General features: G+C 37.3%; 1 protein-coding gene across 1 annotated transcript; it reads right to left on the reverse strand.

Moving 5' to 3' along the window:
- Nucleotides 1-1420: 1420 nt before the first annotated feature.
- On the reverse strand, nucleotides 1421-16950 carry TTPA (alpha tocopherol transfer protein). The gene is made up of 6 exons (XM_017725863.1): nucleotides 16741-16950; nucleotides 16558-16590; nucleotides 9031-9190; nucleotides 7611-7804; nucleotides 4324-4434; nucleotides 1421-2887 (listed from the first exon to the last, which is right to left on the reverse strand). The coding sequence occupies exons 1-6, from the start codon at nucleotides 16948-16950 to the stop codon at nucleotides 2708-2710; spliced, it is 888 nt and encodes a 295-aa protein (XP_017581352.1). The 3' UTR covers nucleotides 1421-2707.
- Between the last annotated feature and the right edge of the window lie 54 nt (nucleotides 16951-17004).

The raw sequence follows: 17004 nt of genomic DNA on the forward strand, positions 1-17004 counted from the left end.
GAGCCCGGCCCGAGCACACCCCCCGCTACCGCCCGCGGCCTCGTCCTTCTCTGGGAGAGGGGGGCTGGTGTCGCCGAACGGTGACAGAAGAGGCTGGTTCAACCAGAAAGGGTTTATTAATTAAAACGGTATTAATACATTTAAAAAAGAGAGAAAAAAAATTAAAAAACATTGTGCATTACATCGTGCTTACAGTCAGTAGTAATCTATATTTGCACCGTTTAACAGGAACATTATTTTTTTTTAGAGGCACTCCCGATGTTTATAAAGAATAATGCACTTAGGGATCTGTGTTTTGTTGACTGCTGCTCGAAGCTGCAACACCACCACGCGCCATACCAATATCTCTACCATTCATTATGTAAATTACCTTGTGTCCGTATTTTTAGCAGCAGTTGCAATTAAGAGTTCCCACCTCTTATATAATATATAAACATTAAAAAATAATTAACAGTTCAGGAAAAAATAACTGCACTCTATGCTCTAACTGCTGTGTTATGCAAACATGCTACCACTTAATAACAGACCAGGGTATTTTTGAAGATATTTAGGACTTTATATTCATAGAGCTGGATGAGTCCAAATAAAGATTTTAAAAAAACCCAGCTACATATGCATGTGCTTATACATATACATATGCAATCAAATGAGGTTTCTGCTACATAAACCAGCAGTGATCAGAAATTGGTTTCATAGGAAAAGTTTAAATTTTCTTGTTCACTGAAACATGGTTCATTCCTTTGTGCAGTTTACATTCATGGATGAAAATTGAAGGGCTGTAATATTAAGACAATAGCTTCGGTTCTCCAGCTGGTAAATGACTTGGAACTTGAGTTACACACTTGAACAATTGCCAGATACCTGACTACTTAGTCTATTTTCTTATAAAGAAGAATTTGCAGTTCATTGAACTCCTCTATTTAAGGAGCTTTTGTATCACAAAATAGTTCAATCTGAGAAAAAGAAATATATATGAAATACATTTTCATAGAATCATATATCTGAAAAGGGTTTATTTAAATTTAAGCCCCATATCAAAAATATTCTGAAAGAGAAAAATGAAAAATGCACTTGAGGAAATTTGGGAATTGGAAGAAAAAAAATTAAGAGGTTTTTGTCAGTTTTGAAAGAATTTCTGGCATCGATCTTACCACAGCAGAAGAAACTACAACCAACAAGTACTCTAATGGGTCTTTCACAGATGTTCCTCTTGCTAATAAGGAATAGTTTCCAATGACTCTTGCAATAATGCCTTATTAATCATAATCTAAAGTAAGACATATCGAATATAAAAAGATAGTTTAATTTCTCTCCCCTAAGCCTATATACCATCCCAATGTCCTAAAGATTACAAAATAACTGAAGTTGTCATTTCTAGCTAACTGCGATAAAAGCATTTGTTATGGATTTATTTATATGGAAATTCATATGGAATGCTTAAATTTATAGTGCTTATGCAAAAACAAAACAGAGTTAAGAACTGGGTAAATGAACTCTGGCAGTTGGTATACTTACAAAGATTTTAGGAAAAAGCTGAGAAAAGTAAAATAATGGTCAAGATTACTAAATACAGGGGATTGCAGGATGATACTGCCACATACCAGTGTTCATATGTCAATAATGCCCCTTCAAAACAAAACAAAAACCTGTTTTCAGTAAGTATGGAGATTTTTTCTTATTACCCCTATAGTAATGAAGAAGCAGTCTAAATGGAAATTAAAAGTAATTTCTTCCAGTGCTCAACAGCACATAGACTGACAAGTTGTCAATTACTGTTCTGAAAATAAAATGAAGATACCAAGCATCTCCTATGCTGAGGTCCAAAGTGACCTCCAAGCACCCTTAAACAACAGATATTTCTAAAGTTCAGATCCATAAAGGATAACCTACTTTACCCTCTGAAACAGATAATGCAAACAGCTGAAAGCTTTTGACCTCTCTAGTCCTCTACACTAGGGATTAAAGTTGATAATAATCTGAGTTTCTTATAGTTGTCCATAGACAGTATCACTTTGAAGAAAGAAAATAAGAATTTTCAAGGTTGTTTTGACTCTCTTACCAGTTCCTCCCTCAGATTCACACTGTCCTTTGAATACGTATAGTGTTTTCTCTATAGAACTTGAAGATTATTCTGTTAATTAGCACAAAACCAGAAGCTGCACAATCAGCACAGAGTAACACAAGTATCTCACTATTGCTGGCTAATTTTCAATTTGATGCAAACTAACAAAAGAGCATTTTTTCCTGAGAATCAATCCAAAAAGCAACCTCTCCACTCCTTGTAAATTAGCCTTGTAGTCTTATTTCTGTGACAAACTACTCTACCCTATTCACAGTCTGTTCTTTGTTTTGTATCCTATTGTCTTGACAAGCCAAAGATACAAGAGCTAAGTGTAAGGTTCTGGACTGCATTATTACAGACGAGTTATCTCCAAAGACTTAACAGAGTAGTATCAATCTGATATCCAATGCACTCTTCAGCTTTCTGACATACAAGGTACTCAATTACAACCAGTGCTACAGATATCTAAAATTCATTCATCTCTTCAGACATACACACTGATAGACTCCAGTTAGTGTAAAAGTGCACCCAGTGTAACATTCAGTGCCCTGCAAAGACATGCTGGTTTCATTCACAATGGAAGTTTTCACCTTAAACTTATTTCCAATTCCAGTGTTCAAGAATTCATAAAATACTGTATTAAGGTTATTCCCAGGCAACCAGAGAAATGCTCTGAAGATAATCTGCAGATGCCATTATGAAGTCAGTCCATTCCTTGGCCAGCTCTTCAATGGAGACTTCCTCCCCCCCATATTCCTGTGGGAGAATGCTGACGGGGAAGTGTTCAGTCAGACTCTGCAAGTAGTTATTTCCATGCATATACACCTAAACCAAAATATTAAAAGCATTTACTTGGGTATGAATGCTAAACTACTGAGTGAGAACAGGCAGCAAAGCATCTCAATGCAAGAGCTGGACCCACCAGCTTGGTTTAACTAAGTGTATTTGTTCATAACGAGTTCCTTAAAAGAAGGAACTACCTGGTGAGTTTCCCCTAGGTGCTCAAACTCAGTCCTGCTCAGTATCTGAAGGCTGGTGAAGGATGGACTACAACCTGAGAAGAGCATTTTATGTAGCCGTGAGCACAGGAGCCAAAACTAACTACACACTTGTTCCAGACTGGTTTAGCAACACTGATGAGAGCACACACTACATCCAAACTGCTAAACTGAGCTAAACCATGGGAAGACTTGTGATTTGTTTAGTCATGATATCTTGTACTTGCCCTTCAGTCATTTCCAAGAACAGAGCTGTGTCTGGCTCCTGGCCATTACTATCTGGTCCTGCCACATGTATTTAAAAACAAGATTATGTAGTATGTATGTAGGTTCAGACAGGTGTCAAGGAAGATACTCAACAGAATCTATGTATCAGTCCTTACGTTTCTGTTCTAACTGAAATTAGATCCTGGACTACTTCTTCACTTTAACCCTTGCAATACTGTAGGTTTGGTTCTTCTCCTCTTGCTTTATTGTAGCTATTTTGAAGTCTTGTTCATTACTTCCAGTCTGATACTTTTATAGGATCTACTGTCCTGGCGTGCAGTGGCTATTGCAAATGCCCAAGATTCATGTGCTGAGTAAAGGAGGCTTCAGAATGGGAATAACAATAGGCAGGGCTGCTTATTTTGTACCTTAGTTCTGCTGTTAACACTTCACTTTTGTGCCAGCTGAAAACTCCAGTATTTTTCCTATGCTGCAATACACCGTAGTCCTTGCCACACATTTGCATCCAAATACAAATTTATTTGCAGATTTATAACGGGAAAACTATTCAAAACAACTAAGGAGCTGTTTGGAAAAAAACTTTGAAGTTAAGTCTGACCAATTTTTGATGCATAAATGCCTCTGGAGGTCTCTCAGGGCTAAATAGTTGTCTTCTACTAATTCTGCACAACTTGGAGCATAAAACACTATTTAGTGATCATTTTTCTCTCTCATTTATAGGCAGAGTACTGGAAAGTCCAGGATCTATTTCTTTCTAGTTCTGCAGAAGAATTGTTATGTGACCTCAAGCAAATTATTTAACCTCTTTCCGTCACAGTGTTTTTTATCTTTAGAGCAGTGATAACAACACCATTGCAATTGTCATGTTATTATTGACTGCAAATGCTTTACAGTTAGATTCTGGAGGTCTGTACGGCATTAACAAACAAAAATGGTTTATGCTCTTCATTACTCAGGAGTAACAGAGCCTAAGGAAGTGCTACAGATTGTCATATAAGGATTTTGTGGCAGAAAGAAATATTTGTGTGCACTCACCCGTTGCTTTATTTTTTCAGTGAGAAAAGGCTTAATTAGAGCGAAGACTGGGTGGAAGAATAAAGGCTCATTAATCAAGTGGATACCTCGAACTTTCAGTGGAAAGGAATCCTGTCAGCATACATGAAAAACAGAATAAGAAAAAGAAAATATTATTGAAACACTTCTATTAGTAAGGACAAGACTGTCTAGTCCATAGGTGAAAGTATTCCTTCTGACCTTCCCAATTCTTGCATTTTGTAGTGCTGTAGCAGTGTAAATTAAGAACAACATTTAGAAAAAGCATATCTTGTTCCTCCCATTAGAAAGAAAAATCTCACCTTTCTTAAATCTCAGTGTGAGGTGAGACTGAATATTAAAAACAAACAAACAGAAAAACAGAAAAGTATCACCAAATTGCACATAATTTGTATTGTACACAAACCTTGTTCTCAGCCATTTTCTAAAGAACAATTTTTTCACAACAAATATTCTGCTACTAATTTACAAAAACCTATCTAGCTATGTGCTATTATTGGCAATAGTCTGAAGGATAATACATAAATATATATAAATTATTGAAGATACTAACTTTAAGTTAAATACATTATATTTTTTATTTAAGATAAGCCTTGAAATTATTAGGAATTTGACCAAGCCAGAAGTTCAGCTTTACAACAAGATTACTGTTTTAATAAAATTAAAATATCTGCCATACAGCCTTTATAATACAAAATAACTTGGATTCTACTTGTGTTCATTTAAAAGTTCCAGATCTTTGAATTTTAAAAGAAAATATGGCAGTGATCAAAGCAAGCTTTATGCAATGGGGAAAGTAAAACTTCCATTCATATCCCACCTGATACTACCTTGGAAACAGATGTTTTCTGTTTATAAAAATGGTACTTCTCACAAACATATCTCCTCACTAGTTCAGTAGTTCTAAGGAAAAAAACCCCAAACCCAACACATTTCTTTAGTCCCACTCCTTTTAGATTTTAATGTATGATAAAGACCTTAAAATTGTCAGCTTGTATGTTTATTTAATGTTATTATGGGTTATCATATACTTAAATTCTACTATCATGATTTCACAAAACAATTTTCTATAACAGATAATAGATTTTTCATAACAGATTTTCAAGATAATGTCACTTATTATTCATACTATGCTTTCCATTCCTTGGTACATACTTCCTTTGTATTAACTTCTGTTTCTTGATACAGGATAGCAATTTGCAAGACATATTTCTTGAGTAAAACACAGGGTTAAAACTAAGGTTTCTCAGCTTTTACTTATAAGCATTTCTGGACTGCATTCAACATGCCCTGGGGTGCATCAGGCACAGCATCTCCAGCCTGGCTAGGGAGAGGATTGTCCCACTCTGCTCTGCTCTGGGGTAGCCTCACCTTGAGTCCTGTGAGCATTTTTGGGCACCACAATATTAAAAAGACATTAAGCTATTAGAGAGCATTCAAAGGAGGGCCACGGGAATGGTGAAGAATCTGAAGGGCAAATCTTATGAGGAGTGGCTGAGGTCACTTGGTTTGTTCAGCCTGGAGGAGACTGAAGGGAGACCTCATTGAGGTCTTCAAGATCCTCAGAAGGGGAAGAAGAGGGGAAAGTACTGATCTCTTCACTCTCCTGACCAGGGACAGGACCCAAGGAAATGGCCTGAAGTTGTGTCAGAGGAGGGTTAGGTTGAATATGAGAAAAAAGTTCTTCACCCAGAGGGTGTTTGGGCCCTGGAACAGGCTCCCCAGGGAAGTGGTCACAGCACCAGCCTGACAGAGTTCAAGAAGCATTTGGACAGTGCTCTCAGGCACATGGTGTGACTCTTGGGGCATCCTGCATAGGGCCAGAAGCTGGTCTCAATGATTCTGATGAGTCCCTTCCAACTTAACATATTCTATGATTCTATGGTTCTATGATATTGAACAACACTAATATAATCTCTGGGTATAGTTTACAAACCCAGTTAAAAGTGATGAAAGGAATCAGGGGGAAAAAAAAAGAGTTAAAATTCTTTCTCTTCTTTGAAAAGAACACTGGAAACACACAATTTTTATTTTTTCATAGCTCAAAAAAACATTTAGAAGTTTGAAAAACACTGAAAATATCAGAAATAGGTCAAGATGGAAACATCATATTCAAAGAATTTCCTGCTTTGAGATTATGGATTGAAACCTTTAGATGTACTTGCAAATCCTATTCTGATTCCTTTCTGCTCTATTTCAAGGTTAAAAAAATTACCAGCAATTTGTTTACTACCTCAGAAATCAACTGAAACACTCTCAGTAGTCCTGTTTTCATGAGATCTGCCCCACGACTGCGTAACACGAAGACTTCTTATTCTAGATGTGCGAAGTTGGGAATACTTGATGGTTTCACTAAAGTTTTACAGTAGATACCAAGAAGAAAGAACATCTGAAGTTCTGATGATATTAATTCAATGACTAAGCTTTGATTGAATCTCAGATATAAACCTTACCAAATCAGAGCAAGAGATTATCTCCCTGGCTCATTTCCATATCACAGGCTAACAGTTTTATTATTACTGACTTTCAACCCAACTTCTGAAGGAAAATAGGATTATTGGACTACACGGTAACTTGCCTGTCAATTCTCTGTCCCCTTTTTTCTTTAATTTTTTTCTCTCAAATTCAGTGGCAAAGTTCAATTGAATTTGGCAGAAAGGAATAAGCCTTAAAGATAGTAAAGTCCTGAGAAGTTTTGTGAAAAATAGGAGGTGAGATAGCAGTGATTTGCACAAAACAATGCTCAAGTTGGGGGAAAAAAACCAAGCAGAACATAAATGTTGTACATTCTGTTGTTAGCAGATGAAAGATCACATAAGCATCATCCATACTGGTAACAAGTTAGGAGTGTCTTGCTCTTAACTATTCATAGTGCATGCTACTTTTAATATTCTCTGAGCCGGGAATAAATGCTTTAAATATTGAGTTAATGCATAAAAGAATGGAAGAGAAGAGATGAAACAGGATAGCAAACACAGATCCTTCCAAAACTGGGCTTCATTTGCTCTTCCAGTAATGAAATTCTTGCGTTGGTGGAGTTCTTATAAAATACCAGAAGTTAGAGGGCATTTACTGCTATAGAAGAATAAACTTGAAATAAAATCAAGCACAACCTATGACTTGTAATGGATTTAGGATTTTGTTCTTCTAAGTTGCAGTCTGAGAATGTCTATGGAAGGAAAATTTACAAAATTTACTTATAGCTTGGAAGAGATGAAAAATTGGAAGTCATAGCAATGAAGCTGCATGAAGCACTATGTCATACTTACTGTGAGAACAGCAGCAATTTTCTTGGCCACAGCTGGACTGATTTGAAAAGCATGAGCAAATCTCCACCCTTGAAGGTCAAAGATGGCCTTGACTCCATTTCGCTGAGTCTCAATCTCCTTTACAATGAGTTCAGATGTGATGAGGCTTACACGAAACACATCATATGCTGTAAATAAACTGGGATCCCATTGTCCTGAAGAGAAGACAGATTACCCTGCATTACTATGAGAATACCCCATACACCTGCACTTTTGCTTCCTACGGCTTCTAATGTGCTTCTCAGGAACAAGAATTAACCAGCAGTAACGAAATTCCTGAAACAATCTGTTTTGCTAATGCATAAGTTACTTTGTGTGCCTGCTCTCTCATTCATCTTTGATGATCTTTTAGTAGATGGTACCACATAATGTAGCATGTTCTACCTATAGCCATAGGCCCAGTACAACATTTTGACAGGAACAGCTTAATTCAGTAACAGTCATGCTAGCAGAAGCTGCAGATCATCAATCCAATCAACTATTACAACTTTTTTTCAGCACAGTAATTCTCTCACAGTTCAATGTATCTCACTTTTTTTTTTTTCTGAGGCCTGAGCAAAAAATTGCATGGGATGAGCCTTAACCTTAGATGAAAGCTTTAGAGGGCACAATTATCTACTAGACCAGCTGATAATAAGACAGTTCTTTGAAAGCTGGCAAAAATAATGTCTCTGTCCAAAACAAGCATAAAGAGATATGGTGTCCATTTAACTACATATTTTTTGAAAAGATTTTTGGGAGGTACGTCAAACATTTTCCAAGTAGTGTTAGCTAGGGCTCTTTGGCTACAAGTAAACAGTGAAAACCTGGTGAACTGCTCATCCAAGCCTAAACTGAACGTTGATACATGACTAGGTGTCACCTTTTTATTGTGTTCTCCCTGCTCTGTGCTGCATCTGCATCAGTACCACAGTCTTAGCCCATAGCTTTGAAAATTTATACGAAATCAAATGATCGTTGGGACATTCAGAGCCAAAACCCAAATAATCTTACAAGTTTTAATCTTTAAGTTTCTTTCAATGCAACAAGAATTTCACTAAAAAGAAAATTATGTTCTTCATAAGGGATTGTACAGCTTTAGCCACACTAGTTTATAAGTAAAATTATGTAACTGTTACAGCTCAGTAAACTCACCTTTAAATTAATGTAAATGTATTTCTAGCAAGGAACATGTTTTACCTTTCTAGTTAAGACATTCTGATATGATCTAATTTTATCAACCCCTGCAGTTGTACTCATAAAATATTTTTGTTTTGCTGCTGAAATTGTGATAATTAAAAAATAAATAAACCACAAAACAAAACAAAGCAAACAAACAAAACCCCAAAACTTCAGTGTCAGAATCAGGTGTGAAACACTTACAAGCAATTCTGTCACTCACCAATTCTGTATATTAGAACTTTGCTTCCGTGTGGGTCTCTTGATTTTAGGACTCCGTGATAGCCAGCTTGCAGAAGACCAAGAACAGAAGATGGTTGTAAATCTGCACTTATTTCTGGGCATTCAATTCTCCACTTCTGATAATTCTTCAATAACTGGAAAAAAAATTAACATGGATGTCAGGTAAGCATCAGCTATTGTAGGAACGACACAGTTAAAAATATGTTTTCCACATGTGGTCACAGTTAGGTTTAATTCATTAAATTAGCTATAATTTAATTGTATATTTTAACCAAATCACTCCTAGAAACAGAAGGTTGCTATACTGGATCAAGTAAGTGAGTAAATTGCCATGATGCATTTAGAACCCAGTCAAATCACTAATGGACTGCAGTTGCCATTTTGTGGCAAAAATGAAAACTGCATGTACAATAAGGCCGTAGTTTCTATGTAAAATGCATCTAACCCTCATTTTTTCCATTCAGGATACCTTTAGGATTGTTCATTTTGCTACTGCATCAGACTCATTCAGGACTTTTTTAAATTTAGACGTGCAAAATTTTATGGAGGAACATTCTCCTTCACTCACACACCCTCTCCCTTCCTCCCTATTTTTTACACAGTCATAAATAATTCCAGTTTACTATTTGAAACAGGTATGCTCATCAGCATATCCAAAACCATTTCTGAAGTCCCTTCTACCCCTCTGAAATGAGATAATATAACAAAGTAGTGGGTCCATTACACATTTGACAATTTCCCTCCCACAAAGTGGAAATAATGAGAACCTGTTTGGCTAAAACAGAGATCCTGTCTGTTGTCAGGGACATGGTCACCCTGATTCCTAAGGCTGGGAGGCAGCATCATAACCACTATTTCTAAGGCACAGGAAGAGCTGTGTGTTGAAAGGCGATGGATTAATGCTAAGGAAGAGGCAATTAAAGGTGTTCCTTTGTGAGGTAACATCTGTGTTGAGGAATTACAGGGAGCACTGTGAAAGGTCACCTTAGAGACAGATCGTGAAAAATTAAGTTGGTGATGCAGTAGTTCTAATTTCCAAGTCTAATTACTGTTTCTCCTTTAATATTAGTTAAGTGGTTGTGGGGGAAATGAGCTATGCCCTGCAACTAAAATTTATTTAAGACATTTTGCATAAGTAGGAAGCTCTGCAAGACTGTCTTCTAAAATGCTTCCTCTCAGCTCATCAATTAAATTTTGCCTCTGCTTTATCACCTCTGCTAAGTTCTCTAGCACTAAGTTTGGAAATCAGAGACGTAACTATTACAAATAATTCACATTTTGTTTTAATTTCCTCAGTGGCTATGACTTAGAGTTCTAACCCAAGACCTTCAAAAGTAGCTAAGAGAATCAGAATTTTTTAGAACTTTGTTTCACAAGAAATTGAAATGTAGCTTTAAATCTTAAAGGAAGCATGCACAGCCTAGCTTTTTAAATCATTTCTATATTTCAAAAACAGGGAAACCCAACCTGATCCTCAGCACAATTTCACAAATTAAATGTGCCCACCACACTAAAAGCGTCAACTGAAAGTCTTTTATTTCCTATAATTTGTATTAACAGAATTTTTTTCTCCTTTATCAGTTACTCCATATTTCACAACAGAAATACTGAGGTTAAAAGAGCTGTCAGGTCCAACTAATAGAATATAACCTTAAAAAAATTACTTGTATCTATGCAAGTATAATTTTCTTCAGCCTTTTCGTTGGAAGAATGATCAGAATGAACTTCAGTAAAATTGAATTCATCCCTTGGAAAATCAGAGCATCAGCTATGCTGATTCTTACCTACAGACTCTTAGAGGGAGACCTGAGACTCATCATCCTGTAGCTCACAGTATGCTCATGTCAGATAATTAGTCTTACCTCTTACCCTTCCCTTTACTTTGAAGCTTCTTGTATCATTTTACATATAACATACTTTTTCTTCAGCTTAATGCTTTTCTGCTCAGATTAAGGTCTTGAAGGATTTTGAAGGTCTCTCAAATGAATTGTCATGAGAAAACTATTTATAAAACATTACTGTTTATCAGCAGAATTTACATAAAAATACATGGTATACTGATCAGAAATTAGCTATATTTTTATGGAAGTAGAGCCTATAACTATGTATTTAGATCCAAAAAATAAAAAAGTTCATATACCATGCTAGAATCCCTCTTGATTTGGCAGTAAAAAAAGTGGATAAAAAGCCTCATCCACCACCATAGAAAGAAACATTTAACCATTAGGAGAATTTTATTAGCAGCCTTTCGACTGCATTAAATCAGTTCTAGCCTAGACTAATTTTAAAACAAACAAACAAACAAACAAACAAGCAAAATACTGCGCCTCAAATAACGTACTCTGATTATCTCACTCTGTCAGTACTTGACTATCTACAAAGGGCACTGTTTGAGCAATCCCAACTGCTTTGTGCCAGACAGCAATGTCAACATGTTTTTTCCTTGGTCTTTCCAAAACAGACTCTGAAACAGCAGCAGAATACAAAAACACCCTGAAAAGAGCTATGCAAACATCTGTAGCTTTGTAATTTCTCACTTTTCTTCTAAAATCTGTGGTGCTGCAACTTAATGAATGTATATATTTTAAACACCTCTTTGAAGAATTCCCTACCAAAACTAAGATGAGAATAAAAATGATACATTCATTCAATAACCTAAATAATCTTGTCCAGTCCGTACAGTTACTTTCTCATTTTCATGATATTTACATTTTCCAAGTTGGAAACAACAAGGATTTAAGTTCTTGGACCTTGGAAGAAAGAGAGTGCTGTTTGCAGCTTGTGATACACTCAAGATCCTTACAGAAGGCATAGTTTACCTACTAGTGATGCCTTTTCCTGGTCTTAAAATCAAGAGCCATACACGGTTAGAAGGGGAAAAGGGATTTATTTTAAGGATCCTTAGGTGCACACATCCAGGTCATATGCATCGAAATGCACCCTGCAAAATGCCCATCCCAAAAGATCTGGTATAACATTATAGGTTTTACTAATTAGCATATCTATCAAAAATTCCCCAGTGAGAGGCTCAAGTGAGGCCCCCTCCCCAAAGAACCTTCCCCTGGATGGTTCTATCTTAGCTAACAGAATGTGTTCTGGAGAGGACCTTGGGGTCTGGGGCACACTGATCCCTAGCTACGAAGCTTCTAAAATGTTTATTCTCTTAGCTTGACGAAAAAGTCCAAGAATGTAGGCAAAAAGCACTAGGAATACAGAAGTTGTAAAAAAGGTATAACAGGGGTATAAAAGAAAAGGCAAAAAATCTTCATGGCATCACTAGCACACCCATTAAGGAGTAAATATATGGTTGGAATACTTCTGACACTTTCCATGACATGAGCAAGTGGGGCATCTTTCAAACACATAACATGGCTAAACCTAAAACATACTTCCCTTGGCAAGAAAGTCACAAAGGGCTGAAGAGTTCGTAGATTTTGAAAACCTAATCTAATTACCTGCAATGATTTAGATCTGAAGTAAAGGTTAGCATTAGAGAATCTTCCACAGCATCTACAGCTAGTTTTGGCAGATATTCTGTAAATTTTAATTTATGTAGGCAATCCCTTTCTTATAGCTGCACATGGTCAAGTCTTACACAGCCACTTAAAAGAGTAATCCTTAAACATGTAAAAGAGTTCAAAAACTAGCAGTGGGTACTTACAGGTATTCTAGTTTCACACTGTTTAAGCACAGAAATTCATGGGAAATTTTTTTAAAGTATGATTTTTTTTTTCCCCAGCAAGGAAAAACATAAATGTATACAACAAACACATTGGATATAGGTGAAACAACCTAATATCAGGAAAAACAGACTCATTCATTACCCAGTATAAAAAACAGCTCACACACCTACAACACAAGAAAAACCCCTCAATGTATAATTATCTGTGATTACAAACTGAATAACCTACTTAGGATCTGCTCAGCATCTGAAAATAGATGCAAGATAACTTGATAAAGGGGAGAAATCTGGATGAAAAACTCCCGTGTCTGGAGTTAAGCATTAATTAAGAGGTTTTTTTTCCTGAAATCCGTTGGGGATAGTTCCAGATTTCTGAACATTACAGATTACAAAGTTACCAATTAAACCAAGATTCATGTCCTACAAACCAAAGTGAACTTAGTACTTTGCTTAGACACAAAAGAACTGGAAAACATTGTGCTTGTTAGAGAAACTAATGTGTCTGTATACATAAATGAATTATATTTTTCTTGATTAATAACTATTTCTTTATTAACATGGATGATAGGCAGAACGAGGCCTCTATTGTGTCAGCAGTTGTACCAATGCACACAATGCTTGGGAAAAAGTTTTCTACTGGCATTCTTTGCAGGAGAAGCCACAGCTCAAACTTCAGAATATAAACCTTTGTGCATATGTATTTTATACTTCTTTTTATATATGTGTATACAGATGTACCAGAATTTAAGCACACAGTATACACAGACAAAGAATTTTAAATATTTTATAGAGACACAGAACTTTCCCAATTCCACATGCATTACCTCTTTGTCACTGGAAAAAGACTGGCACGTGCTGGCTTAGCACAAAGGGAATCCTGGCTGACTGATTTATGTTTCCTCAAGAGTCAGCTCAGAGAGCTAATAAGGGCTCTTCCATCCTTTTCAAGGAATTCCTTAGTATTGATGGAAGAAAAGCAGCCAAGTAACTGATTTTAACTTAGCATTTATGTTTGAATGATGTGAAGATCCTCAGAGATAATGTCTGAGACTCAGCAGTGTGTTTGGCACTACAGAAAACAACCCACCTTGTTGGGTGGGTCATCCTAAGCAACTTACTTGCAGTACGACACACTAGGAAAACCTCATTTCTCTGTAAGTCGAATGCAGAGAAAAACCAAAGTCTGGCTATATATACCTTGGTATCAACCAGAACTCCTAAAAGGATCCTAGATATTTAGAGAGTTTTCAGTGCCACAGAAGGGATGCTTACAATAGTATGCTATGAAAACCCTTTGCATAGAGCTTCAATGTCAAACATTTTCATTCTGTCCCCCAGAGTATAATCTATTTCAGGTACAAAAAGTATTCCAAAGTCACTTAGAGTCAGTCCTATACAAGAGTTATGGGCTGTAAGGCACAATAAAACACACTAGCAAAAAACATTTACATCCAAAAGGAGATGCTAGTTCTCCAGATTTCACATATCACTAGTGAATCCAAGTGACAGTGCTTTTGATGATAACAGTGAAGTCAAACATACACACATAGCTGGTACATTCAAAAAGGGGCAGACACTGATCTCTTCTCTGTGGTGACCAGTGACAGAACAGGAGGGAATGGCCTGAAGTTGTGTCAAGGGAGGTTTAGGTTGGACATTAGAAAAAGGTTCTCCACCCTCAGGATGGCTGGGCACTGGAATGGGCTCCCCAGAGAAGTGATCACATCACCAGCATGACAGAGTTCAAGAGGCATTTGCACAATGCTCTCAGGCACATGGTGTGACTCTTGAGGTGTCTGTGCAAGGCCAGGAGTTGGACTTTGATGATCCTTGAGGGTCCCTTCCAATTCAGCATATCCTGTGATTCTGTGAGAATAGTCTGTTCCTGAGCTTAACTGAATAATCATTGTCTTTAAGAAATTAAGATAGTTTTATCTCCTCTTCAAGTCCTTCAATTCCAGCTACCTGTTTCAGTGCTGGATTTTCTTCTAGCATGAGAGATATCAGTGTATCAGTAGTTAAAAGCAAGTCTGGAATTGCCACTAGAAAAATGTAAAACATTGCTGTTATGAGTCACCATCAAAGATTTAGAAATGCAATGTCTTGAAACAATCTACCTGATTATTCTTTTCTGAAGCATTTCCAAATGTTGGTAACTGACATCAGATAAATCTCTGTCAATTATTAACCAGAAATTCATCAATGAAAAGGTCTGGTCAGTTGCCAGACTCTTGATTCATGTTTAAGGCTAAGCCCATACTAAGATGCTGGACAACTGTTGCTTACAAGCATTGACAGAGCCATGAACTTTGGTTATCCCTTAGCTGCTCTAGAAATACTATGCAGTAGTACACAGCAGCCCAGTGGGCTAAGAGTGTATCAGCCTGAACACCAAACCAAGAGGCAACCAGGACAACAACGACCAGGACAATCAAACCAGGACAGGACGGAAGAGCCACTGTCTGGACTGATGGCAGGAGGGCTCTGTCTAGGGTGAAGTACTAACATAACTTCTGCATGAAGTCACACTTGGGTTAGATGAATATACAATTTGTGACCACGACAGATTTTTTCACAATAATTCTCTTTGGCCTTTGATATACTGATTGCAATAAACATATTCCTTTGGAGGGGAAAAAAAAGGAAAAAAAAGAGAACTGCTTGTGTTATTCTTCCCATACTGTAAGAGAAGTATTCTAGAAAATGGTGTCAGCTAGTATGTAGAAGATTAAGTACAAGTGGCTACAGCACTTGGGGAACTGAAATTCTAGACAGAAACATTAAATACAGGTAGGTTTTGAACATCAGAATCTCTTAATTTGAAGAAAGGTTTGAAATTCAGAAACTTAGCAGTCTGTGGAGACCTAGAAAATCTAAAGAGGTTTTAAAAAGACTTAATTTTTCAAAGCAGGTCCACAGTCTAGAGGGCTGATTCTCAAGAGGAACATAGGCAATTTGCTCCTTCATAGACTTCCATCTCTAAACCTAGCCTAGATTCCACACCCGCAAAGATTAGTCCTACCTACAACACACCTCACAATTAACCACTACAGAGTGCAGAAATGTATGGGCCGAATTCAGGAGTGCCACTGTCTTGTCTACAGGATTGCCAGTAACCACCAATTGCAGTGCAATTAGGAGTGGATATTCAGGAGTCCATGTTGTCCTCATTAAGCCCTGCATTTTGGAACCAAGAAACACAGGAAAATAAAATGGCTTTTGTTGGGAAAGAAAAAAAAGGCATGGTCCTACAATTGTTAGTGCACAGCTTTGATACAAACAATCTCACAAACCTCAAGTAAAAGTAAGATCCATAAAACCCAAAGGAATCTGACTTGACTCCTTGGCTCTTCTGCTGAGGAGGAAATGTTTAAAGCTATGATGCAAATCTCATGAGTGAAATGAAAAGAGCAAAAATACAATTTCTAAAGCTATTTATGATTAAGGGGCTAATTCAATTTCTCAGATTCTTATTTTAGCTACTACCTTGATCCTGCAATACATACGTCCCTTACGGTGACTAAACTTGAAAAATCTACAGTCCAGAGAAGTCAGAAACTAATAGGTGAGCTCTGTTGGGCAATGCTGTGTAATCAGCAAGAAATTCTATGGAAACACAGATTTCAGTTGGCACATGTGAATCAATGCTTCTGCCCTGGGAGGATTTGGAAATACTTTCTGTTCCAAAGGTTTAGTGGTTGTCAATCTTTCTTTAAAAAAAAAAAACAAAAAAACCTGATAACGATCTGTGCCTTTGGATATTAAAAATATGTGTACTCTGTGGCAAAAAGGCATACAAAGAGCCAGGAAAGTAACACGACTTACCAAAGCCTGCAAGGAGCGCTGTAAATGACTAAACTGCAAGCAAAAAGAAGTTTTTACTCATAGTTTTAGACTACTTGTAAGTCTGTAGTGAAACTACTACGGCTACTAGTAATCTGAGCCTGATAATCAAGACAAGTGTGTCCTTTAAAAAATACTGTTTCTTAACCGGAGCTGTGAGCTTACCACATTTACTGTATAGGCGAGTGACTGTACCACGTTTATCACAGCCTTTATGTTACCACATCCGTATCTCACTGAGCCAGCCGCGACACCGCACATTGATTCGGTGCCACGCCGAAGACACGCGTGACAAGCATTAGTTACACCCTGAAACTCCCGCTCGGCCTCGGCCGACCCAGGCAGCGCAGGGCACGGACCCACCCCACACCCCATCCCCGCAGCGAGAGCCCGAGCCCGGCTGCTCCCCGTCCCGGCCGGGGCTGGCTC

Source organism: Corvus brachyrhynchos, unplaced genomic scaffold (assembly GCF_000691975.1).
Source record: "Corvus brachyrhynchos isolate BGI_N302 unplaced genomic scaffold, ASM69197v1 scaffold230, whole genome shotgun sequence".
Taxonomy (NCBI): Eukaryota; Metazoa; Chordata; class Aves; order Passeriformes; family Corvidae; genus Corvus; species Corvus brachyrhynchos.